Source organism: Malus sylvestris, chromosome 9 (assembly GCF_916048215.2).
Source record: "Malus sylvestris chromosome 9, drMalSylv7.2, whole genome shotgun sequence".
Classification (NCBI taxonomy): Eukaryota; Viridiplantae; Streptophyta; class Magnoliopsida; order Rosales; family Rosaceae; genus Malus; species Malus sylvestris.
In genome coordinates, this window is record NC_062268.1 from 26951671 (window position 1) to 26979184 (window position 27514).

General features: G+C 39.7%; 1 protein-coding gene and 1 pseudogene across 1 annotated transcript; both read right to left on the reverse strand.

Moving 5' to 3' along the window:
* LOC126633919 (nudix hydrolase 3-like) overlaps positions 1 to 7884 on the reverse strand; it is a 41542-nt pseudogene extending 33658 nt beyond the window's left edge.
* A 10405-nt stretch (positions 7885 to 18289) lies between these two features.
* On the reverse strand, positions 18290 to 19132 carry LOC126633920 (probable CCR4-associated factor 1 homolog 11). The gene has a single exon (XM_050304448.1). The coding sequence runs from the start codon at positions 19130 to 19132 to the stop codon at positions 18290 to 18292; it is 843 nt and encodes a 280-aa protein (XP_050160405.1).
* Between the last annotated feature and the right edge of the window lie 8382 nt (positions 19133 to 27514).

A 27514-nucleotide genomic window follows, 5' to 3' on the forward strand; every position in this document is an offset into this window, starting at 1 on the left:
TTTTAAAATGCAAATATATTATAAAACAAAAGTTCATAAAATGCGATGGATCTAAGTACAAACTATATACCTGTCGGCGATGAAACTAGCTACCGAGCTGTTATAAGTGACGAATCACCAGCGAATATGTGTCCAGCACTTGAGATATCCCACAGTCCGGCCCATGAATCTTTGCAGTCGGCACCCCGTTGGATAAGCAGTTCTTGTGTACTCTCAGCAAAAATCCACACATGAACAGCTTGATGGTAATCCCCGTCTCGATGACCATCTCCCCTACATGGGCATATTATACCACAACATATACAGTTGAATCTAAAGATTCAGAACTAATGGGTTATCAGCACAAAATTCTTAAAAATCAGAAACAGAACATTTACATACATACATATTTAAAAAAGGGAAAAATATTGTGTTTGAATTGATCAAAACTTATCAACTGATTTGCTTAATTTACTTGATAATAGTAATTGATTGACTTAGTTTGCTTAACCCATATCATTTCCTTTTCTTTATACAATATATTCTGTTTGTTTCTCCAGAAATTACAAGAAAATAATGAACACTACAAATAAAATAAAATATCCGTGGAGCCAAAAATAATCACAAGGCGACACGTGGATCTTTGGATAAAAAAGGACAAGAATACCCTTGAGGCACATTGGGATTCCTACGCGCGAGTAGCGGAGAATCATCTTTCAATAAAATCAAAAATGCTCCAAAAGAGGTAACCAATTCAAAGTCCATCTCATCAAATTCCCTTTTGCAAGGTAACCTACAAAATAATGTTAATTGGTTAATTAATGGATTAATTACCCGATTAATGCATTAAACATCAATTAAATTACCCAATTAATCACAAAATATATCCCATTCACCCTAAAAATAGGTAGTGGCCGGCCACCTCACATTCTTCTTAGTCTTTCTTACTTTTCCCCATTTTACTACCCCATTTATACAAATAAATAATTTTATAACCTCTCATTTACTTCTTTCATACTTAATTCTGGCCACACCAAGGGGAAAAATGGGTAAGCTTAATCCTATAAATAGGCACCTATTCTCACCAAAAAGTCATTCGAATTCTCTTACAAAAAATCCCAAATACTCTAAACACTATTTCCCTCTAAAATTCTAACTTTGGCATCGGAGGTTCTTCAGCCAAAGCCCCCTCATTCATCGTGGGCGCGTGAGGCTTTTGGCCTTAACCTAAGGTGCTAGTTGTTTTGTAGGTGCAAAATTGTCCAAAATCGAGGAGGAGAAAATTTGCATCCACAAATTGGTGCTTTCATTGAGAGTTGAAATCCATACTTGTAGAAGACTCTCGAACAAAAAGGTTTTTTTCTTTATTTTCTAGTCCATTTGAATATTTTTCATACATTCTTATTATTAGAATTTTTTACTTGCAAAGGTTCTTTGATAAAACGTATAAGAAAAATATAATGGCTACAAATTTAGAAAATTCCACAAGTGAAAATTCTTATATTCAAGAAATGGGATTGCGGAGATCTGTGAGGCTAAATGCGACAATAAGTGGAGCGGCACCACCATCACGAGTTTCCACCACGGGAACCACCACGATGGCTACCTCGGTAGCCACCCGTGGCAAGGTCCATGGTGCCTTCACCACGGCCCGAGCCGTGCCATCCAAGGCTCACGGCACCAAGGCCACGACCCAAGCCATGTCATTCCAAGCCCAACGCGAACTCAACGCATTGCCAAGCCAAGCCAAGCCCAACCTATGTGCATCACACTCCGAGCAGCCTGCTCCCGCCGAGCAGCCGACTCTCACGGCCCAACTTGCTCTCGTGGCCCAACCTGCTCCCGACGGGCAGCCCACTCCCGTAGTCCAGCCTGCTCCCATCGAGCAGCCCACTCTCGCAGCCCAGTCTGCTCTCATAGCCCAGCCTGCTCCCATGGCCCAGTCTGCTCCCGTGGATTTCCAAGCAGCCCAAGTTGGCCCAAGACTATTTCAACTATTCGGACCTACCATCGAGTTGGGGGCATTCTCACCACATTTTTTCGTGGATTTGACATTTCCCAACTCAAATCTCTCGCCAGGAGTCTACCACCCTTCCACTACCCAAGGAGGCGTATTCCTTCCAAGCTCTTCCAATCCAAATGGCGAACAACACTTGTCTCGACAAGTCATAGAGTTGACGAGCACCCTTGCACAATAGACAACCTTGGTGAATCTACTTTTGCAACGCATCGGGATTCAACGTGCCCCGGACGAGGTATCCCAAAGTAGGACAAAGGCAGACAAACCTTTTCAGAGCGTCTCGGTAAGCAGCCACTCGAACAACCACGACCCTAGCGTTCGGGCAGTGTACATTCCCGATTGGGCCCCCGAGATAGCGTATACTCCCATCTTAAAGCGCGGAGGAGCGTGCACTCTAGACTAGGCCCACGGATGAGCATACATTCATGGTTGGGGTCACACTCTGATAGTCAACATGAGCAACCTTCCGGGCAAAGTGTTCATTCGCGGCTAAGCCCACAAGGAGCATCCTCCACCACACATCGGAGTAGGCAGCACAACGGACGGAGAGAATCGGTCACTCAATCTAGCTCAAGTTTAACCAGCAGCCTACAAAGAACTCCCTCGCCTGCTAGGAACGCACCACATGCACTACATCAGTGGTATAGACGAGCCAAACACATGGAAGAGCAGCCTAGACCAGCAAGTCATGGCTGGGGGCAGCCGAAAGCTCCACTACCCCAACAAGGGCAAATTCAGGAGGAAGTAGAGAGACTATTGACCAAGTGATTGCACGATTTCCAACGCAACGAGTTCACCGATGAGGCACTACAACGAAACATGACCAACACAAGCAGCTCACCCTTCACGGACGAGATCGAGCAAACAGAGCCTTCACGCGAGTTCAGCATGCCACATTTCACATCTTTCAAATGGGATGAAGACCCGGAGAGACACTTAAAGCGCTATCGAAGTGCAATGATCCTTTATCGAAACAATGATGATCTCATGTGCACGATATTCGCCACCACTCTACAAGGCGAGGTGCAAGATTGGTTTTACACCCTGCCGCCACAATCCAACCGGAATTTCTACGAACTTTCTTTAGTTTTCACCAAAGAATATTCATCCTATCACTCGATCAAAAAGAAGTCTGACCATTTGTTTGACGTCAAGAAGAACCCAAAGGAGTTGCTTCGCTACTATGTGAGGAGGTTTAAAGTAGAGAAGGCAAAAATAGTCGGATCCAACAACTTGATAGCTAGAGCAGCCTTCCAAAAAGGACTTCCAGCAGACCACCCACTGTTCGGAAAACTGATAATGAAAGAAGATCTAACTCTGGCAGACTCTTTCGCTCTAGCAGAGAAGCATGCACTTTGGGACGAAGTTCGTCGATGCCTATTTAAGGAAAATCCAAGCAATCTTGAATATGAAGTTCCCCACTACTCTGAAGAAGATTCAAAGTCTGACTAGACAAGTAGTCACATCTGAAGCAGAAATAAGTTCTACCATCATACGATGCTATAAGTTGTATTCCACAGTTTAAAAGCTCTCATTGATGTTATCAGAAATTCAAAAGCTAACTTTGGCGATAGTTGTTGTAACCTAAAAGCTCAAGTTTTACCCTCAAATGCACGTAGTCATCATCATGATGCACTATTCCACCGAATCCTGACGAACGCAACAACTAGGCCCAAAAGACACACCAAGGGTAGATGAACACTGGAAGGAACATTCAAAAGCAAGTTTTGTCCTCGTCACCCCAGAAGATTCTACATAAAAGCAACATGTACCGGCAGTTGAGCACTACCTCCTGCTACACGTCACACAGCCCTATCCAACCTTTGCTCCATTATTCAGCTCTAGAGTGGCCCAATACCAGAAATTGAGCATTTCCTGCTACATGTAACATGGCCTTAGCCCCACGGCTCCCTACCGTGCCTTCACACCTAGCCTTGACAACGCAACAGAGCGGCCCAACGACTCCCCGAAGGTAGCCGAGCACACTTTAGCTGCACTTGCTCCCTCAATGAAGATTTTTGGCATTTGCATGTCGATGATGTAATACCTAGAGAAAGTACGCAAGCAACTTGAGGCATTTCAGACTTGAACTCTCACTCAAGTTCCCCGGGCAGACAACGCCCATGCAAACGTACTAGCTGGCCTAGGCTCCGCACTCGATCACCAACTCAAAACGCTCTATTCCGGTGGAATATTTTGACAAGCCAAGCATAGAGATAGTGCCAACAGCCTAAGTGTCATAGCATTCTCATCCAAAGATCCCACACCAGATCACATATCCGCTGCCTAGCGCCTCCCGATGACTTGAAAGTTCTAAGATCAAATCCACGAAGGTGTATGTGGAAACCACTTTGGAGGCCAAACCTTAGCATAGAAGGCTCTTAACGCAGGCTACTATTAGCCTACCATGCACTAAGATGCTAAGGAGTTAGTACAAAAGTGCCTTAAGAATATGGCATCTAGCAGCACATGTCCACACCGAGATATCCTCAAGGCAATGGGCAGGTCGAAGTATCCAACAATACGATCCTCGATTGCCTCAAGAAACCCCTTACCAACAAGAAGGGAAAATGGCTAAAGGAACTCTTCGGATGTCTATGGGCATATCGCACCACCAAAAGACGAACAACTGAACGGTAAGGAGATGGCCACAAGTTTAGATCTGGCAGAGGAGAAGCGTAAGCAGACCATCACTTGAATAGTAGTCTACTAGCAGTAACTCCTCCCCAGCTACAACAAAACCCGAAGACTCAAGAAGCTCAACGGGCACCGCCTCACAAGCCGAGGAGTATCCAGTTGTTATGCAGTTCCTACCTTACAGTTAAGTTCTTGTTCGTTTCACTCATTTTTTTAATGAGGAATTCAGAAGTAATCACAACTTGGCTCGGCTACATGCTTACAACAACTGATCACTCCTGCACTTCAAAAGAAGACTGCGCCTAACTTAGGGACTCATCGCAGGAATTGCGCCCCCCGATGGACCAACCATGCTCTCCAGTGTGAGAAGGTAAACCAATTCCCCGACACCCATATGGGTCAGCTCTCCAAAACGGGAGGATAAACTTTACACTCCAAATATCCAAACGTGGATGAGCCTGGCTACCCTAGTATAACTAAATGCACAATGGCTTGCGCCGGGATTCCTAGAAGTAGCCACAATGGTCTTTTTCAAGGCTTAGCTAACTGAAGGATTTTGGGTCTCTTGGCCTAATCTGTGGGGAACCAGACCCTAGAGACGGAGGGGGAACATTATGTAGTACGCCCTACAGACGGCTGCCCTGGAACCCTAAAACTGCTACCGAGTGCACTAAGGTAGCCTACGGATTCTGGAAGACTGCCTACGGCTTGCTCTTCGAGCAGTAAAACCGCGCTAGACTTATACAACCACACATTCTTGTGAAAGGTTAAACAAGCTAGCACGCATATATGAAGTTTTATCCATTGCCGACATGCTACGTAGTCGATAAGCTTCACCTCTGCTAACCCTATGGCTAACAACTTTGCAAAGTTCTACACCAACACCTATGGCAGCATACGCTACGCGGGCTTGTATGCTTATAAAAAAGTAGCATGCCTGCCACTGGTCTATCAAATCTAAAGGTTAGGGCATGAACAAAAGAAGCGAAGATGAAGAAAAACGAAGGAAAACATGTTTATAAACAACTAGCAAAGGTCAAAGGAGTTCAAGAAAAACAAAAGCTACAAGGAAAAACAAATAAAATCTTAAAGGCTACCTAGAAGACTATAGCAGCTTGGACATCCCACGACTACTCGGTTGCCACACCTTCAGCAGCCGCGACGCTCTTAGCAGCGGTATCATCTGGTGCTTCACCCCCAGCTGCCCCAGCCTGGGCACTAACTTCTCTAACTACTTCACCAATAGAAGCCTCAAAAGTAAAATCAAGCAAGTCTTCTGGAGAAATATAGAAGCCCCAAGCCCAGCCTTTTCACCTTTCAGTTGCTCATCCTCCTCGAGCAGACCAACGTGGATGCTCTGCAGCTCATCCATTTCCTTCTTCAAACTTTCGTTGATCTTCAGTATGCCTTGAAGTTCCAACACTTGGGGTTCAAGCTTATCGACGATTCTCTTGAAGTGGATCACTTGGTTATAAGCAGTAATCAACTCTTCATCTTTTGCAGCAGAACGAAGCTCAGAAACGACATGCTTAAGATCTTGAATCTAAGGTGTTGAAGATCTCTTCTTTCCACATTCAACAATGCCATTCACGATACTCAGCATGTGAGCTCAACCTATACTGGCTTATCCCTCATTTTTTCCTCTCGGACCTGCAAGCAGGAGGCCTGCATACCCAACATTCCAGCAGCCCATGAGACCCATAATCTCATCATTTCTCTCAATCGCCAGCCTGGCCCGAGTTAGGTCCAAGAGCTTAAAGGACATGAGCCATGCGACTCGCCTAGCACTGCGCCCTAGCGCCACAATCCTCGACCCCAGCCGCACAAGCTACCTTTGGCTCAAGCCAAGCCAAGCTGCCCAAGCAGTGGTCCCTGCCACAACATCTCATCGGCCCATGCCGAGCCAACTCCTGGCCCCTGCCAGCCGACGTGCCACACTACCCCGACGGCTGCCCCGTAATAGCACTATCCAAGAAGAAGGCAAGAAAAATTAAATTTTTCTTACATCAGTGCGGCACAGAGAAGACGAAGAAATCAACGAAAGACGGTCATTTGCACATGCAAGATGTAGAAGATTGCTAGAGGAGGGGGAACAAATATCCTCTAACTTTCTCTCTCTTGTGAGGTAGAATAAATTGCTCTCCAAAGTTGATTTAATAACCCACTTAAAGTGGACTTAAATAGACTTTGAGAGAAGTTTATTTCCCTTTCCTAGAAGGACCTAATTTCCAATTAAAGAGAGAATCAACATCAAAATGGGAAGCAATCCTACGTTTCCTGAAGCAAGAAGATCTCTACACCTGCTGCCCTTTCTTACGAGCAACCCAACAGATGTGGGGGCATTTGTGGAGCCAAAAATAATCACAAGGTGACACGTGGATCTTTGGATAAAAAAGGACAAGAATACCCTTGAGGCACATTGGGATTCCTACGAGCGAGTAGCGGAGAATCATCTTTCAACAAAATAAAAAATGCTCCAAAAGAGGTAACCAATTCAAAGTCCATCTCATCAAATCCCCTTTTGCAAGGTAAGCTACAAAATAATGTTAATTGGTTAATTAATGGATTAATTACCAATTAATCCATTAAACATCAATTAAATTACCCAATTAATCACAAAATATATCCCATTCACCCTAAAAATAGGTAGTGGCCGACCACCTCACATTCTTCTTAGTCTTTCTTACTTTTCCCCATTTTACTACCCCATTTATACAAATAAATAATTTTATAACCTTCCATTTACTTCTATCATACTTAATTAACCAATAAATTGGCTAATTAAGTCAAAATCATAACCACAAAAACCATCAAGGCCGGCCACACCAAGGGGAAAAATGGGTAAGCTTAATCCTATAAATAGGCACCTATTCTCACCAAAAAGTCATTCAAATTCTCTTACAAAAAATCCCAAATACTCTAAACACTATTTCTCTCTAAAATTCTAACTTTGGCATCGAAGGTTCTTCGGCCAAAGCCCCCCCCCCATTCATCGTGGGCGCGTGAGGCTTTTGGCCTTAACCTAAGGTGCTAGTTGTTTTGTAGGTGAAAAATTGTCCAAGATGGAGGAGGAGAAAATTTGCATCCACAATATCTTTGCTTGATTATGCTTGGTTTGGGTTTGGGTTAGGGTTAGGGTTAGGAGCTTGCCTGGGCTTGGAAATGCCGGTCTTCTGGCCGGTTTTGGTGAGGACGTCAAAGTACTCTTCTTGTGTAGGAGGATGAGCATCACCTTCCGCCACCGGCATTGCTACTGTCTGTCTGTCCGATTACCCCCCACCCCATGAGCCACGAGAGTTTATTTGATTCTGATTTCTCAGTTGAGTTGTCTCCAGCCACACTCTCTTTGTTCGTAACAAGGCTGAGTATGCGTGCGTTGACAACAATGGAAGCAACGATCCTGAGTTAATTAAGTCGTGCATGTACTACTGTTTAATAGAATAAATTAGTTAACCAGACCAGTGCCTCAGTCGAAGGGATAAATTTCAGTCCCATATTCTACGAAGTATGTTTTTAGTTCAATTTATGACGCTAGTGAATCATACTGTGGTAGCTAGGAGGAGATTAAAATGCGTGTGTGATTGTTCACAGCCTTCGGAAAAGTGGATTGCCATGATGAAGTTACCAACTGTTTTTTTTTAATAAAATAAAAAAAAAGAATAAATTGATTATCAACTCGGCATTCACCTGTTTCGAATTTAAGATATTTCACTTGTAATTTATAATTAAGAAGAAATATCACTAGGTTCTATATTACGTGTATATTACTAAGTGGCAACGTAAATTCATTAAAAAATACCGTTGTCTTTCCCTTCTGAAGGACTCAAATTTATTCTTCTAGGAGTACTCATGTGTGTTATTCAAATCTTAAAATGGGAAGGAAATTGTCATGTTTAACGTATTTAAAGATTTATTTTTAAGAAAAAAAAATATAGAAATATAATTTGGATAGAACAACTTTGAATCTTATATTATGAAGGAAATTGATACTTTTAATGAATTTAAGATTTTTTTCTTTCTAAAGCAAATAATTTAGGGACTTTATTTTTATTCAGGTAATGATTCAGAAATGAAATTGCCAGATACATCATTTTTTTTTTGCCAATAATAATACATCGGTTTGATACAGTCCTAGAGCGTATGTCTTTAGAGTCAAACCAAAAGATCAATTCTATAAAGTTTCATTCATTTTGGAGATTATTCAATGGGAATTTTATTCAGATCCATTTATCATCTTTTTACACCTAACTTATTATTATTTTTCTTAAAATTCCAAATATGCCCAACAATTCTCTCCTTACACCCAAATTGAAAAAGAACAAAAAATAAAAAATAAAATTCCAACACTAGAAACCTCCGGCCACCCATCTCTTCAAATCCTGACCACCCTCAATTTCTACCCTCCCCTGCCGCCACCTTCCTTACCACCCACAATGAAAACCCCAAAGATCTCAACCATCACTACCCCTCTTCCAATCTTTCACGCAATTCTTCTAACAGTCTGAATTCTCTGAAGCAGCTGACTATTCGAATCTAACGCTGTAGTGGAAGTAGGATTGGAAGTTGAAAATTGTTAAGTTCAAAACTTGGTGAAGCTACTAAGGGGCAGAGGAGGGGCGGCCGCCCCTCCTCTCATTGGAAAACAAGCCCAGAAGTATTGATTTGCTATGTTGCCGCCCCTCTGGTCGGTCGGAAAACTTGCAATTCCATGAGGAGTCCATGCTGTTGTGCAACACAGGCTACGCACAAGCTCTTTTTTTGTTTTTTTTCTTTCAAAATAGTCAAGCCAAAGAAAGGAGGAATGGAAGCTACATTTTACAGCTTCTGAATTGGTGCTTCTGGTTCTGGAAGAAGAAAGACTTTCTCTCTCCCATCCTACCCCACGTGCCTCTTCCAATCTTACGTGTGGTGAATTATTATGAGATTTGTTTTGTCACATCCCGGCCCGGGATGTGGTGACGAAGCCAGCACAGCCTGATTCAGAGTCCTAGTGGACATTCCAGGTCGGGGTGTGTCATGTTTTGATTTTTAATTGTTAATTTGCTCACTTTTCTAAGGTTTTTAACCCAAGTGTTTGACACTATTATATATCTTAAAATTTACTATAAATTCACACGAGCTTTAAAAAATATTTTTTAAAGTACTACGAACTCGTAATCATCCCAATTTTTATTTCTTACCATCAAATTCAACAAAATAATAAAGAAAATATATCGAATGTTTTTAGGGAACTTTAACGAAAAGCACCCGGTACTGTTCACTTTAACGAAAAACCACATTTTTACACTAAAAAGTCAAACCTGGTACTATTCACTTTACCCTTTATTTTGTCCTTATCATTAAAACTCAAAGTTTTCAAGCCCTTTTCATTAGTTTTCCTATGTTTTTATACATTATGTTTTATAATCAATATTTTTAGATACTATATACTATATAATAAATAGACACTTATTCATAAAATATTATAATAAATTTATTTAAACATCTAGCCGCCAAAATCCTTCCCTAAGCGTTAGGCCATGTCTGCTGCCCAACTAGCGCTTAGCGTCCTTTAGAACTTTGCTCATTATATAGTTATGTAATGGAACTTTACAACAAGAAATAGTGCTTAAATCCTCCTTTAAATAATACTGTTAGTTTAAATCCTCCTTCAAATCTTTGGGGCAACCCAAGTCCTCTTTTGAATATTTTGGTTAGTCCAAATCATTCTTCGAATATTCTGGATAGTCCACATAATTTTTTTTGCAAACCTTGGACTTAGACCTCAAATGGGTGTCCCCATTTTATTGGAACCTTTTACCCTTTTAAATTTCACCCCTCCTCCTGACAATTCATAGCTTCGCCATTGTGTGGTAATCCTAAAACAGAATAAACATTACAACTAATTCGCAATATGCAAAATTATAGTCATCGATCATTGAACACGATATGATAAGAAAAATGATTAATCAACTAATCCCAATAAAACCTAAAAATAGTTTGCATTAAAAAAGAGAGTTCACACACTTGAGGTGGAGTTTTTCGCTGATAGTTTGGTTCCAACGATTACGCATTTGCCCGCAAGGTATTAGGTATCGATACCAACGCAAGTAAGGGTTTACACTGAAGCAGTTCTTGCATTTTGCATGGGAGAACTTGATGAGTTATGACAATCCAAGTCTACACTGTTGTGGACACACTCCTAGTTTCAAGTCCCTCAACGTTCTTCACTTGCGACAAGTTAAGTGTGTGATGAAATTCTCGAGTACCTTTTGTCTAACTATTCAGTTCTTGAACGACAAGTTAGAGTGAGTGATGGCTGAGATCTTTGGGGTTTTCATTGTGGGTGGTAGGGGAAGTGGCGGTGGGGTCGGGGAAGAATAGAAATTGGGGGTGGTTGGGGTCTGGAGAGATAGGATGGGTAGAATTTTCTAGTGCTAAACTTTATATATATATATATATATATATATATATATATATATATATATATATTGCTCTTTTATTTTGGGTGTAGAAAGAGAATTGTTGAACACATTTGGAATTTCAAGATAAAAATGATAAATTAAGTGTAGAAAGAGGATAAATGGGTCTGAATAAAATTTCCCTTATTCATTCGACTATGATAAAAAGTGATGAACCAACTTCTTTGATTTTTATGAACCAATTTCTCGAATTGTTCTTTAGATGGGAAAGGCCATTTTCACCACATATTTTGGCCCCTGCAGGGTACTAGGTCTATTAATAGCAGGGAAGGGAACGGTTTTGGGAATGTTTTCGATTATTGTGTTCAAAGCGAGGTAGAGATGGTGTTTTGTGGACTTGAATGAAGCACTTTTTGATAATTGAAGTTAGAAAAGAGAGTTAAGGGTTGGAATGAGTGTATAACAAGAATTCTTGGGGTTTCTTAGGGATTTATGATTGGTGCTGAACTAATTATAGTGCAAAGTCGTATCTCTTTGGTTAATAAGATCCAAAGGGCTTATAGATCCCAGGGAGTGCAGATCTATAATAGACATATAGAAATTATTGTACGTCAAATAGCATAAAAAATGTTGGTTTCAGAAGATGGAATGTCTAATGTTTTTTCACTTAGAGAACTAATTGGATTGCTGCGAGCTGAACAAACGGGGCGCGCTTTGGAAGAAGCAATTTGTTATCGAGCCATATTATTAAGAATAACGAAAACATCTCTAAATACTCAAACTTTCATATCCGAAGCGAGTTTTCAAGAAACTGCTCGAATTTTAGAAAAAGCCGCTCTCCGAGGTCGTATAGATTGGTTGAAAGGTTTGAAAGAGAAGTTGTTCTAGGGGGGATGATACCTGTTGGTACAGGATTCAAAGGATTAGTGCACTGTTCAATGCAACATAACAACATTCCTTTGGAAACCAAAAAGAAGAATTTATTCGAGGGGGGAAATGAGAGATATTTTGTTCCACCACATAGAATTATTTTATTTTTGCATTTAAAAGAATTTACATGATACATCATAACAATCATTTTTAGGATTCCTAAGAGTGAATTTATCCTTTATGGGATTTAATGATTCGAAAGAGAGAATTCATCCTTTTACAGTCATTTGATTTGGTAATAGTAATAAAGATACTAACGAATGGAAAGAAATGAACGGTTTGGATCTGTATCGATGGCCAATTTCCATTAGAAGAGAAGGTTCCATGGGAACAATTATTTATTTCTATTTTCAGGGTACTTCATCCCTTTTTTTTTAAGAAAAAAAAGAAGAGAGGAAGAGAAGTGTGGGGAGAAATGACAAGAAGATATTGGAACATCAATTTGGAAGAGATGATGGAAGCAGGAGTTCATTTTGGTCATGGTACTCAAAAATGGAATCCTAGAATGACACCTTATATCTCTGCAAAGCGTAAAGGCATTCATATTATAAATCTTACTAGAACTACTTGGTTTTTATCAGAAGCTTGTGATTTAGTTTTTGATGCAGCAAGTAGGGGAAAACAATTCTTAATTGTTGGTACCCAAAATAAAGCAGCTGATTCAGTAGCACGGGCTACAATAAAGGCTCGGTGTCATTATGTTAATAAAAAATGGCTCGGTGGTATGTTAATGAATTGGTATACTACAGAAACGAGACTTCATAAGTTCAAGGACTTCAGAACAAAACAAAAGACGGGGAGACTCAACCATCTTCCAAAAAGGGATGCGGCTACGTTGAAGACTGTGACAATCCATCCCTAATTTGAAGTTTTATAAATTTTAAATTAGTGATTTTACGAAAATGCCCTTTGAGGCAAAGATTTTGACTTTCATTGACCATCTGTTAAAGAGACGAAGGATTCCTTCTTTTAGTGTATTTGTATAGTACTCGATGATACAAATCGTAAGCACAAGCGGATTTGAATTTGGAGCAAAAACAGGGATATTATGGAATTCGAAAGGTAAGGGTATTTTGGTAAGTTCACAAATGGAGACATTTCTCCACTTTGGACCACTACATGACTAACACATGGCATCCCATTTCTGGTGCCATTTTTGTTTTCCTTCATGTGTTCCTATCCCGGTGTATCCTTCCATGTCTCATCTTTTTTTCCCTCACTCTCCTATCTTTCCTCCCTCACATCTGTCAGCTCTCCCTCTCTACAAGTTCAACCAACATCAACCACCACCCACTGCCTTTTCCGATGAGCTTCGCCATACCATCACCATAACTCTTTATCTCATACACTCACTTTCACTCTTAGGCTCTCCCTCTCGAGCTCTCTTGCTGCACTCATTTCACAGAGGTAGTGACCTAACCAGCGTGACCACCATCACCATTTCATGGTGGAAAAATGGTACAGCCACCACGGCTTTCGCAGCAGACCACCATCACCACCCATACTTGCCATTTTTCATGGCAACTTCCCACCATGCACAACCAAGGTGATTTTGGAACCCCCCCCAACCCCGAATCTTTCTTATTTTGATCCCTTAGTGATATTTCTAATCTTAAATAGGAGGTTTGTGGGTGATTTAATGCAGATCGCAGCTAGGGGAAGGACTTTCCCCAAATTTGTGGAATGAATGAACCGTGGCCATTGAGCCACTTTCATATCACTTTTCCGGCTGGCTCCAACCATGTTTTGACCTCATGATGGTATGATCATGTTCTGGTCATTATGAGCTTCAAATACATAGGTAGAACACTAAAAATGGTTAGGTAGCGAGCTAGAAATTAGCTCAGAAAGTTGGGATAAAATTTCCCAGAATCTGGAAAACTTGGACCCATGGCCATTTAGCCACTTTTAGACCATTTCCCCGGCTAACTCTGGCCAATATTCGACTTCAAATTGGTACAAACATGTTCCCCACATTTCTAGCTTCTAGTTGGCTTTTGAATCATCGATTTTGGTTGAGAATCGAGCTCGTAATAAGCTCTGAAAGTCGAGGGAAAAATTTGCAAAAATCGTGGTGATGGCGCGTGGGCTGCACATGGCTGCTTGTGCAGCCACCTTGTGGCGGCAATGAGAGGAATCCGAGGTCCCTTCTTAGGTTCCTCGAAGTGTTAGACCCGAATCCGCCATCCGTTTTCCAAAATTCGATCATTTTAAAATAGTTTCTTTAATAGCCGTACTTTGAACGAAAAATGCATTTATATGTTAATACATTATATATTTACGTTAAATGGTTTTGTTTCTAGGTGAAACGCATTGCAAGGACACTCGATGCCACGAGGCGGGTTCGACATGACGTCATGTTTTGTGAGTGGGCATTTTGTTTTCATATATATATATATATATATATATATATATATATATATATATTGTATATATATTGTATAGTTTCCACAAATGTTTTTAAGTTGATTTATGCATGTTATGCCACATTTTACTTACTTTTATAATAATGCGGTGGTGGTTGAGATTTATATTTGATCATGGCATATTCATATGTAGTTTACCTGCTCATAAATACTATGTTATTATGAAATGCTAAGTAATTCTACAGGACGCGCATGTAAGTTCAGGCGAGTTTATTGTGTTGTTTGGAATGTTATGGCATGCTCATTTTCATATAGTGGCTCATCATTGCTACACCCGGTGTTAGTGCTCCCGCCCCAGGCCAGGGCCAATCCTTCACATGATGTTCACCTCGCACCGCATGCTTGCCTTAGATTCAAGTAGGTGCTAGCCCTGTCGTACAGGTCGCATTAGGCAACTTTGACTTCTAGGTGACGCGCATAGCGCTAGCCTTCACGTGATCATAGTACTAGAGAGTATATTAATACACCTAGCTTTGTCATATAGGTCACATTAGGTGACTTCGACTCTTGTGTTAGCATAAATTGATGAGAAATAGGTGCAGTCGTACAGGTCACATTAGGTGACTCTGACTGACATACTCGCATAGATTGTGAAGCACATGCCTATATTTATATTGTCGTTGAGATATTTTGCTGTTGCATATTTTTGGTTTTACTGTTGGCATGCATTTGATTTCATATTTATACGTAGTATGATTTTTTGGAAACTATGCATGTTTTACAGTGAGGGGTTAGTATGTTTCAAAAATAAATGGATTTTTAAAACCTTTATTTTTGTGCTCACTCACCCTTCTGTTTTTTACCCCTCCAAGTTCTAGTAGCAGAGCTTTTGTGCTGACGAGGAATAATGGCAAATCTTGGTGCAGACGAATACCTTCAATGGTATAATTGTCACCCTATTTTATTGTAATGTACTTATGCTCTGACACCACATGTGAAATGAGTTCATTCCCGCTCACCAGCGCACTCTTATATTTAGGCACTTTTAGGTTTAAATTTATTCACATTTTCTACATCACTACACCTTATGTCTTCGTCACCTTCCAGGTGTCGGCCAGCACAGCTCGATTTGGAGTCCTAGTGGACATTCCGGGTCGGGGTGTGTCAAGAGACAATTATTTCATTTGCAAACATATCTCAGCGGAATTAAATATATGATGGGGTTACCCGATATTGTAATAATTGTTGATCAGCAAGAAGAATATACGGCTCTTCGGGAATGTATCACTTTGGGAATTCCAAGGATTTGTTTAATTGATACAGATTATGACCTGGATCTCGCAAATATTTCAATTCCAGCGAATGATGACGCTATAGCTTCATGCTTTCTTTCCTTTGAATGAAAATTAGATTAGAGCCTTAGACTCTTAATTTAATATTTAATAAGAGTATTAATTTAATAAAACTTAATAAATTTTTTTATGTGTGGTGATCATGTAGTAGATATTTAATTCATAGGAATCAAAGTCAAAATCCGAAGAATGGATTTTCACTTTGGTAACATAAGATTGAATTGTAGAAAGAACCATCCAGATTGATTTTTTATCGATATTCCTGGTTACTAATACTAACTAGGAAATCTCTATTAAACAAAAGAGTGAATTCTTTCGCTTTCTTCCATGGAATTAGTTAACAAGGTCTTGCATCTTTCTAAATCTCCAGAAAATAATCCCCCACTAAGAATCCTTTTTGTTGGATCTTATTATAATGAATTTTTTTGGAGTTTTTAGGAAATACTTTAAAATTTTATTAAATTATGAAATTTATAAGACAAGAAAAGACAACAACTTCTAATACGAATAATAAAAAGGTGGATTATCGTGTGTGTGTGTGTGTGTGTGTGTGTGTATGTGTTTCATGTAGAAACATGTAGAAGGATGAATTAGAACATGTAGAAAGATGAATAGGTCCATTTATTTTTATATTTATTGTATTTTTTTAATTAATATATATTTCTTAAAACATATACTTGTAGACTCCCTATCCCTATTAAGTATATATATACTCACTTAGGTATACTTAGTATAATATAACAATTATTTATGAATTATAAGATATCTTTATAATAATATAAGGATAAGGTTCAAATATAAAACAATAAATATAACAATGAATAACAGGTACAAATATTAAATTGAGGTACCCATTCTATGATAACTCTCAACAGTCTCCCCTCCATTTTTGTGCCTTTAGTGGGCTTAGTATTTCCGGCAATTGCAATGGCTTCTTTATATATTTATGTTAAAAAAAAACAAGATTTTTTAGATACAACAAGGACATATCTTATTTATTTATATATATATTTATGGTATAATATGCGGCTTCCTTCGGGCATAAGCTCTAATGTATGTGTAAACATGATAAATGAATTATAACTATTTTCAAATAGATTAGGATCGAGGAGAATTTCTGAAATGTAAAGTCAATATATCTATATGTATTAGGAAATCATATGAAAGAGATGTTATTATTTTAGTTTGGATCTAAGAAATTCGATGAATTATCCCTAGGTTCACATCATAATAGTGCTTGTTGATGAAAGTTACTTTGGAAACAAAAAAAAAGTAAAAAAAAAAATTGTTATTCTCCCAATTCCAATAAAATGCAACTAGGTCTAGTTAGAGTATGAGTTGGCAATCATAACGTATATGGGTAGAACTTATAGCGGGGTCTCGAAAAACAAGTAATTTATGTTGGGCCTTTATTCTTTTTTTTAGGTTCATTAGGGTTTTTTTTCTGGTTGGAACGTCCAGTTATTTTAGTAGGAATTTTATATCTTTATTTCCTTCTCAGCAAATTTTTTTTTTCCACAAGGTATCGTGATGTCTTTCTATGGGATCGCACGTCTTTTTATTAGCTCCTATTTGTGGTGCACAATTTCATGGAATGTGGGTAGTGGTTATGATCGATTTGATATAAAATAGGGCATAGTGTGTATTTTTCGTTGGGGATTTTCTGAAAAAATCGTCGCATATTCCTCTGATTCCTTATGAAAGACATTTAGTCCATCAGAATAGAAATTAAAGAGGGTATTTATGCTCGTCGTGTCCTTTATTTGAAAATAAAATGACAAGGAGCCATACCCTTGACTCGTACTAATGAGAATTTTACTCCACGAGAGATTGAGCAAAAAGCTGCTGAATTGACCTATTCACTTTACCCTTTATTTTGTCATTTTTGTTAAAATTCAAAGTTTTCAAACCATTTTCATTAGTTTTTCCTTAATTTTTCTATATAGTCCAGATTTTCAATTCAAGAAAATATTTTTATTATAATTTTTTGTAATGGCCGGGGCTAGGAAGCCGTTCCCAACTGGAGAATCCCAGGTCTGAAATTTTCGTATATAAAGGCAAGGATGACGAAAAAAATACTTAACAGGGATGGGGATGACAATGACATAACTTATGTATAATACTCTTTACAGTCATCCCCATTTTCAGATGATGATCAAGAAAACCAAGCGTAAACTTTTTTTTTTTTTCTCCATTTACACACTACAATTTTTTTGTCCCTAAATTCCTATTTAATTAACTCTTTCAAAATACCCAATTTAAAGAGGTGTTATTAGCGACAGAATATACGAAAATCACACCCTCCTTATCTACTCTAAAGGAAAGAAAAAGTCTACTCTCCCCACCCTCCATATCATAGGATAAGTACAATTAAACTGGATATGAATGATGTGCATTATTTGGTGTCATTAAAATGTATTGCATATTGGATATAGATTTTTAATTCATATCCAGAATATCTAAAACCCGAACCACCAAACATGCTTAATTAGAAGAATAAAAATAAATTATACAGACTAAATTGTAATTACACTTTTGAAAATTAAAAAAAAAAAAACATACAACCAAAAAAAAAAAAATCTCAATGAGGGCACTGCAATTAGATCAACGATCCTCAACTTCCAAGCCATACAAAACTCCTTGACAGCAATAAAAGTTTGAGTTGCAGTTTTGTTCCAATAAGCTAGTTTTGAAATACACATCCTTGAGCTTCATAAACGTTTGCAAAGTCAGCAGACTATCGGAGCCAGCCTGGTGACTCTTTCCGGCCACACGATCGACATTGAGTGCATTCGCCACTTTCTCGAGACCTCCATGAAGCCCTTGGCAAAACCTAATCATGTATTTGATGTCATACACTCTTTGTCCAAAGTACAAATCCATCATCCACATGAAACTCGTAATGTCGTGCGGCAACACCTCGTTTAGAATCTTGATCAAGAACCCGAAATCATAAGCACTGTGGAATGTCACCCATGTCAAGTTGGATTCCCTGGAGATCAGACCGGAATTCCTCAACAGAGAAGAGAAGTGGGAAGCGCTAATACCATTTTGCTTGTTCTCCAAGAAATCGATTCCTTGCCTCTTAAGTAACTCGATTGAGTCCTTGTTTTGACAGTCGCGATCGATATCAAAGTCCCTGAAGTTGAACTCCCAAATGTAGCAGGTATCAGTGCCCAAGTCCGGTAGGTTTCCATGGCGGTCGGAGAGCGTTAGACCTAATTGGATTATCTTGGTGGCGTTCACGTTTTCCCTCATGAGGTGGTATTTGGATGCAGGCGTCTGTGCAGGAATTTGGAAAACTGTCCCCGGAAATTCGGTGTCTAGAGAGACGAAGGTGTAGTGACGAATCAAGGCCGTAATCAGATGAAACTCGAATGCTGCGTTGTGCTGCCAAACCCGTCGAATCGCTACGCTCTTCATATTTTTGGAACTTTTTTTGTCCATTGTTATCGTCTTCTTTTTGTTCTTGGATGGACGTTGAATTAATGTTATGATCACCAAGACGATGCATGGCTTATATATATACACACACAGAGTAATTAAGTTTCTTTCCAAGAACAACTAGGAAATATATGTTTTATAATATTTCTCGCTAACTGATCATTGACGAAAAGGTTAATTTACTTCAAATATTAGTTCCAGGTGAAAACAGGAAACCCAGCTGAAAAGAGAACAAACGACAAGATGCAATAAGGAAAGATTTAATTTCCTAATTTCCAATTGTTCCCCAAACAAAAGACAAAAAACATAAATTTAATTATTTCTCTTTCATCGGTATCATAATCAAGCAAGACGGACGGTCACAGAGTAACGGCGGAAAATCAGATTCCATATTGTTCACGAGCTGTGAATCATAGTGGACGTAAATACAATTCATGTTTGTCTTCAATTGAAACCTATAAGTCCTCAAAAAGTAAGGCAATTTCAAATGGGGCGCATGATGAGGAATGGCTAAATCACAAACAAGTCTGTGGTTCAAATACAACTGTGAGAAACAAAATGGAACTTTGTGATTTGGTCATGGTTAGGGTTCTACATGTAGTTCAGTTTGAGTCCATCAACACTCCAACCAGGGCAACTGGTTGCCAAAGTTCTGGGGCCAATGTAATCGTGCCAAAATTCCCGAATGAGTTAGCGCTAGGGTGAATCGTTTCGTGTGAGTGAAACCGATTCTAGCTTCGTGACACTCGTATAAATGTGCATCGTAACGTTCTATGAAAATGTTAATCCCTGTGAATCTCTTGTAGCTCTTATAGTGTGACAGATCACAACTATCACTAGGGTTGCATCTTGAGACTCCTCATTTTGTACAAAGCAAGTAATCATGAAGAAATTTGTGTTCATTCCAATTTAGGGACTTCTTTTGCATAGATTAGGGAAGACTCACATAAAATCTCTCTAGTTAATGCAAAAACAGCTCCAAAATTGTTCCATAAGGAGCACCTATGTTTTCTTCACAAGTAGGTGGGTTCTTGCAATTCCATATAAGGTAAACGCAAGTATATTTTCATCACTCTACTGAGAAAATATTTCAACCATGAGTAAACATGGAATTACTTGCACCTTGAACAATCATTTTTCCACGAAGGATCTTATGTCAACCCTATGGTGATATAAGAACCAAAATGATGTTTTATGTACATTGTTCGATTTGGACAATCATCCACTTCTCGGATAAACTACGCATTAATGCTTTGTGAATAACGAGCATACACCATTTTATTACAAATACTGATGAGTTTATATATAAACACCTCAAAACTGGTATTTATATCATTCTTTATTCACATACGTGTGTCATACATGCCAGTACTTAATTAGCGCATATATGCACGAGAAGTTCAAGTCCAATATATTGCATTCTCGATTGCGTACGAACTGACGTCATATTTTTTGCACTTTTAAATGAATTATTTTGAATTATTAATTATTTTCAACCTTAAATAAATACCACAATTAAATATAAAAAAATTATGGCTACGTTTGGTATCGCATATTGTCTGCTTTTCTATAAAATCAGTATCTAATTCAAGGTTTATTAAGTGATTCAAATGTTATTTTCATAAACTTTCATGAGTTGTCACAAGTATTTATATACATTCATCATGAGTCACAGTTAGTGTATCACAAAATTCGTTAGTACTGTGACACACATATACATTCTAAAACAAACAACTTTGGCCACAGCAAACCAAAAGTTCATCTCCCTGCAAAGTTAACATATCTAGTTTCAAAAAGGACATGCCACAAATGATTTTTCAAAATGTGCTTAATGGTTCATCGAGCATATATTTGTAAAAAGCGTCTAACACTTCTAAACTTCATACGACCACATCATATTAGTATTTTGAGTTGGCTGTGAAGTTGGCATAGGATGAACATTTCAGTTGTATCAGGTACAACAGGCAGCAGTGCTCATCACGCCCCAATCCCGAGATACGTTTAGGATCGACACATGACGTCATCATGTACCTATTCATCTATCATGCCTCGCCTCTAAGACATGACCAAAAGCAAAATAGCAGTCAACAGAGCATTAACTTTTTCTTTTATATCATGACTACATCTAACCTTTGTGTTACTGCTTACGTACCTTAAGACATGATCAAACCATTCGTAATTCATCCTTTTGTTAAATCTGACAATTTTCATAATATTTCTAGCAGAAAAACTAGGGTTCCAAAATCACTCAATGGAATTTGCAAGCATGACTCACTAGATTCCAGACTACTTAATGAACAATATAATAACCAGGATTGTCATTTTGCCTTTCATATGTCACAATGTTTTCCAATCACAATTCCACATTCATAACAAATAATTGATTCCATGAATCAAAGATGCACACTATTAACATTTAACTATGTTGATCAACCAACAAGATCAGCTATGACTTCACTAATTTTCTTAAAGACAACCTCTATAAAGTTTGTCATATATCCTAACTTGAAACCAAAGCAATAACATTGTAACCCTAAGTTACAAACACAAACATAAACATAAACTTGAGCAACTTCAATGCACAATAATCTAGGGTTCTGTACCACTCAACATAACCAAATAGGGATAGGGATTCCAGACCACTCAATGGAATCCATCTTTAGAATGTGTATGGTCCCTCAAATGCAGATTAACCAAGCATGTGACCAAGTAGGCAGTGACCCCCAATACAGATTAACCAGGGCGTCACCCCTAGAATGTGTATGGTCCCACAATGCGGATTAACCAGGTAGGACCATAAATAAGTATCCAAAAATGTGATCCCCCCATATAGATTAACATGGTAGGATCACCTATGATGTAATCAAGTAAGCAGTGACCCCTTAATGCAGATTAACTAGGCGGAGTCACCCCTAGAGTGCATATGGTCCCTTAATGCGAAATAACCAGGTAGGACTATGGGTATGCTTCCATAGTGTGATTCCCAAATGCGGATTAACCAGGCATATGGTTAACTCACAAATACTTTGTCGTCGAAGAGCCACACAAACTAGAGAAGACGGAAACTAGAGGTGGGCAAATGGGTCTAGGAACCGCAGGTCGGGGAGAGTACCGGCCGGTTCTTAATTTTAAAAAAGAGAAACAGGGCAGGGTGGGGTGGGCCTTTGTAATTTTTGGTTCAGGCCAGTTCCCGAAGTATAGGAACCGCGGGTACCTGGACCGGCCCGTTTGTAATTGAAATAAAAGGACAATATTGAAAAGATCATTTCTCCATCCAATCTTAACCATTAGTTTTAGGTTTCCTCGTCTTCGACCTCGACTCTGTCACTCGACTCGAATCCTCGAACTCGATTCCGTCTCCCACAGTATCTCTCCAAAGCCAGTGCCTTGTCGACAACCCAATCAATCGACGATTGTTGGTGCTGCGAAGACTGGAGCAAAAACTCAATCTCACCAGTCACCCTTCTTAAGTCTTATCGTCACCAACCACGTCGTCATCGTCGTCGTCGAAGAAGATCACGCTTAAGATCTCGGACGGCGAGTCGTTCTAGGTCGATAAGGAGGTGGCACTGGAGTCGCAAATCATCAAGCACATGATCGAGGATGATTGCGCCAACAATGGCATATTGACGCTGCCAAGCCCGATGAGAAGATCTCCAAGGACGATCTCAAAACTTGGGATCAGAATTTGGTTTGATTCTAGGGTTTCAGAATTTGGGGATTCGGTTGGGTTAAGGTTTTTTTTTATTAAATGATTGGGGTCAGTTGTGTTGTTTTAGGGTCTAGGGTTACTGATTTAGGGGTTTGATCGATGGGTTAGGGTTTTTCATTTTTCTTCTGCAATTTTATTTCTTTAGAAATTCAATTTTTTTTATTTATTTAGGTATTCATTGGATTTGGTCGATGTGAAGCTAATGTAAGGTGAATGATTACTGATCTGGAGAGTTGGCAGTGGAGATGGGCAGTTGCAGACCTTTTCGTGCAACCATGGGTAGTGGTGGGAGCTGTTCTTCTAGTTTAGGACATAGTTTGGACTCAGCCTTAAGGACTAGTGATGCAGCATCCACCGCCACTACACAAAGCGGCTACACAAAACCACTACGAGGAAGCTCGGCAAGAAGATGACTAAGACAAGGATGTTCAGGAAGAAAGTGGTGGTCCAGATCCCGGAACGATCAAGAGAGTTAAAGAAGAAGATAAGAAAAAAAAAAACCAAGGACTCGTGGACCCGCCTCGAACCAGCCCGTTTCAACCGGGCTAGGTAAGGTCCGGTTCCTATATTAAAAAATATAATCCTCGGCCCGGCCTTTGCCCATCCCTAATGGAAACGCCACAAATAATTACCCCTAAGACAAATAATTGCCCATAAGCACATAAAGGGTCCAATTAATAAAACTCTTTTCAAACGATTGAATTTGGGAAAACGGACGTCAAAAACGGATTCAAGATGTTGAATTAACCTAAGAAGGGTCTCAGGTAAATTTCAAAAAAGTCAACAAAAGTCAACAAGAATAATATTCCAGGAATATTCTGTCCGGTCACTAGGCTGGGTCAAAGGCTGGTCAACAGGCCGGGCCTGGGTCAAAGGCTAATGGGCCGGCTTCTATGGCCCAAAGGCATGGGGTCATTTGGGTTTGGGCTAGGTCTTAATGGGTTTTAGGTTTGGCTAAGTGGCCCGAGGGCCTTAGGTTCAAATGACCCAAGGCCTAGGTTTAATGGGCTAAAAAGCTCATGTCATCTCAGCCTGAAAGACTAAGGTCCAAAGGGTTGTAATGGTTTGGGTTTTGGGGTTAATGGGCCGAAGGCCTTAGTTGGTACGGCCCAAGCGCCTAAGTTCACAGGGACTTAGGCTTGGGGTTAAGTGGGTTGGGTTGGGTCGACTCATTTTTTGGTCGGCTGGTCTCGCCGAAAAAGAAAGTAAGAGCTTCCAAGCTCCGATTAACCCACAACTCAGCAAAAATCCATCAACCCTTATACTAAAATAAAGTTACGAAGGAGATGATTAGAACTATACCTATCGGTTAGAAAATGGCCTGTAACTTACGGGGTTTGCCAAAAAATATGGAGAATGCTTCCAGAGTTGTTCCTGCGTTCAAATGTTACCAAGGTTCTCAAAACCACCCTAAAATGTGATCTAAAGGGATCCTAGAAAGCTTACCTTAGTTGCACTGTCAAAAATTTGTCGGTGACATGCAAGCACAGTAATTGTGCTCTAGTGCGGACCAGGAAGAAAGGGAAAGTGATCGAGGGAGGGGTGAGGGAGAAAATGATGGTCCAGAGGGTGGTGGTTGTGTGTAAGTATGTAAGTGTGGGTGTGTGTGTAGGAGTGCGTCATAGAGGAACGGAGAGAGTCGACAGAGGTGGAAGGTGAGCGAGAGAGAGAGAGAAAGAAAGAGAATAAAGAACCAAGAGAGGTAAGGGAGAAAGATAGGAAGATAGGCTAGGGGAACAACCCAAAAGTAAATGGGGGCCCCTTGGGCACACCTATTAAGGTATAAACCAATATTTCAAACAATTATCCTCCAACCAAGATGAAATTACAACTCTGCCCCTTTCGTTCCGTAAAAATCTGGGACGGGTTGTTACATATGTTCTTCCAAGAATATATAGGCACAATCTGCCTTACATCCATCTTTTTAGCTATGCATCTAGAACTCCAACCAAGGGTTCACAATATAATTCGAAACTCCAAAAGATTAAACCATTGAAAGACAAGCGAGGAGAACTAGCCGAACTTGGCTAGCTCTGAATCAAGCACACAACTTGAAGGCCATTCTAGAGAAGTTATTCTAGAATGATCCACTCATGGTTTGTTGGTAACTACCCATCTTCGAAGTGGAGTGTACTCTCAGAAGCAATTAGGGGCAATTGGGGACCATGATTAATGGCAAGAAGGACCGGAATACTCAAAGCCCAATGAGCATAGTTCGACAAGCTAGGCTTAGGGCTATTAAAAAGATTACTTGTCTCCCAATTAAGAAAACTCTAATTAAAGTCAAACTAGGATATCTTAGACATTAGGCAACATAATCAAGATTCTAAGAGAACTGGGTATCTTATCATAGATTTCCTCCTATATAGTCTCCCGATTTAATGAAGATTACCTTCCCTACAAAGACTTTCAAGATCACTATAAATACATGAGCATATGCATTTATAGGAGACACATCTATCTCTCTTTGAGATTTCTATATACATATTCTCTCTATGCCTAACAAAGGCCCTTTACGCCACCGTCTAGGCGTAGACATGTCCATGGAGAACTTATGTTCTTAACACCCTGCCATAGGATATTCGGCAAAGATGGTTCGCACCATTCTTCCTTAGAACTACACCCGTGGTTTGGTTCTCCTTCCAAGAAATATGTAGGCAGTCTTATTGGGAATTAACCACACCCCTAATTAACCTCATTCTCCCCTTACCTGAGATTAGGGGCAATCTCGATGAGTTTGGCCTTCATCCGCGGATGTGAGCGGATTGGTTCCAACATTGAGCTTTGCGCCCAACGACATGCATTAAATTTATCTTCTCTAGTTGTTTCACCTAACCATCACCTAGAAACCATCTCCCGAAAATGCAAAGTGTTGATCCATACGACCAAACACTGAGATGGCTCTGCGAAATGAGAACTTTCACTCTGCAATGCAAGCTACGCTAATGATAAGAAATCTGACGGGCCACTCAGAATAAAAAAATGGCTCCCTCTCCGAGGAAATAAAAGTCCCCGATGACTCTTATCACTCCATAGATGGTGACATGGTCTTAGTAACTACATCATTAAGGCACTCCGTGGGCATAGTTGGTGGCAATTGTGGGAACCCAGTTTGCACCTTCCTAGAGCAGTGAGTATTCGAACCCACTCCGAGGCTCCGACCTAGAGTGAACTTAGTAACTAATCAATATGAACTCAGCAACTAATCAATCTACCAACTAAGGGTGCAACACCTTTGGTGGTTCCCAATACAATCTCACATGCCCACTTAGGACGAAGTGGGTATCGAAGGCACTTTGCACTAGGTTCAGTCACACTCCCCTTTTTGGCGCCAATTACCTCATCACATCCAGACTCTTTGACCTCTGCCACACTAAAGCTCGGGCAAAGCAAATCACATGGGCGATGTCACAGGTGATGCACATTGAGGCAGATGGCACTGACCTCATGCGACTGTGTTAGACAGTAGAGACCCTTGAATTGACATAGTCAAGTGGCTGAGAGGTAAGCTCCCACTTTCGCACAGTCCCTCCATGATACCACCGGTCCCCAAAATGGCTCATTCATTGTATATAAATAGGCATCCCGACTCCTCACAAAAGGTTAGACAATATAAACTCAACTTATACACTAACTACGCATTTTCCCACCTAAATCTATACATCACTTGATCATCGGAGTACCTATGCCGGGAACCACCCTCCCCGATGCTCGACTTCACGATCCTTTGTTTATCTTTGTGTTTGCAGATTCGATCATCCTGCCATGCACAGAATCGAGACCTAGGCAATATTACCTTGGTTGAGTGAACTATTCCAAGCATGCAAGTGACTTGTAGTTTAGTTGGTTAAGAGTCTTCACCCTTGCATCTGAGGTCTCCTGTTTGAATTCCCCTCCCTATAGTTTAATATAGAACATTAGTGTGTCGGGTCGTGTTTGGAAAAATATCTCACCTTGCTGAGAGTCGTGAGACCCAACCAACACATGAGACGTAAAAAAATGAGTGCAACATGATCAAACCCAGCCAACATGTGAAATATGGGAGGATGGGTCTCACTTGATGAAACCCAATCAATCTGTGAAATGTAGGAGATATTATTTTAACTTGGTCAAACCTATCAACACTTGAGACTTACAAGAATAGATGGGTTTCCCTTAGCCTCACCCACCTTAGACATCTCAATTAAAGGATTCAAGTGGAGTTTTGATGGATTTTAATGGATTCATAAAATCAAGAAAAAAAAAATGAAATAGTTATCAAACTGCCGATTAGTTTCTAATAGGATTAAATATATGCACACATTGAGAATCATGACAAGTCTAATCAAATACATTGAAAGAGACTCGTAACCCTTTTTTATTTTTATTTTTTTTTGAGAAAATGTATGATAGTTGTTATCAAAAGGAGTATGTATAATCAATGAGGATAAGGTGCATACAATAAGCCTCGATAAAAACCTTACAATTTAAGTAAAGCACATAATCACCGCTTAGTATTATGATCTAGTGATATTCCTCTTCACTTGAATGTGAAAGCTCTTAAGTTTGAATCTCATGGATGGCTGATTCGATACCAAACTAGGTTACCCATTGTGTGGTTTTGCCGTACTCTCCATCCTCTTAATGTAAAAATATCGATATACTAAAAAAAAAAAAAAAAAAAAAAAAAGAAG

Coding starts and splice junctions, on each gene's coding strand:
- LOC126633920 (XM_050304448.1), bottom strand. CDS start 19,132: ATGGACAAAAAAAGTTCCAAAAATATGAAGAGCGTAGCGATTCGACGG.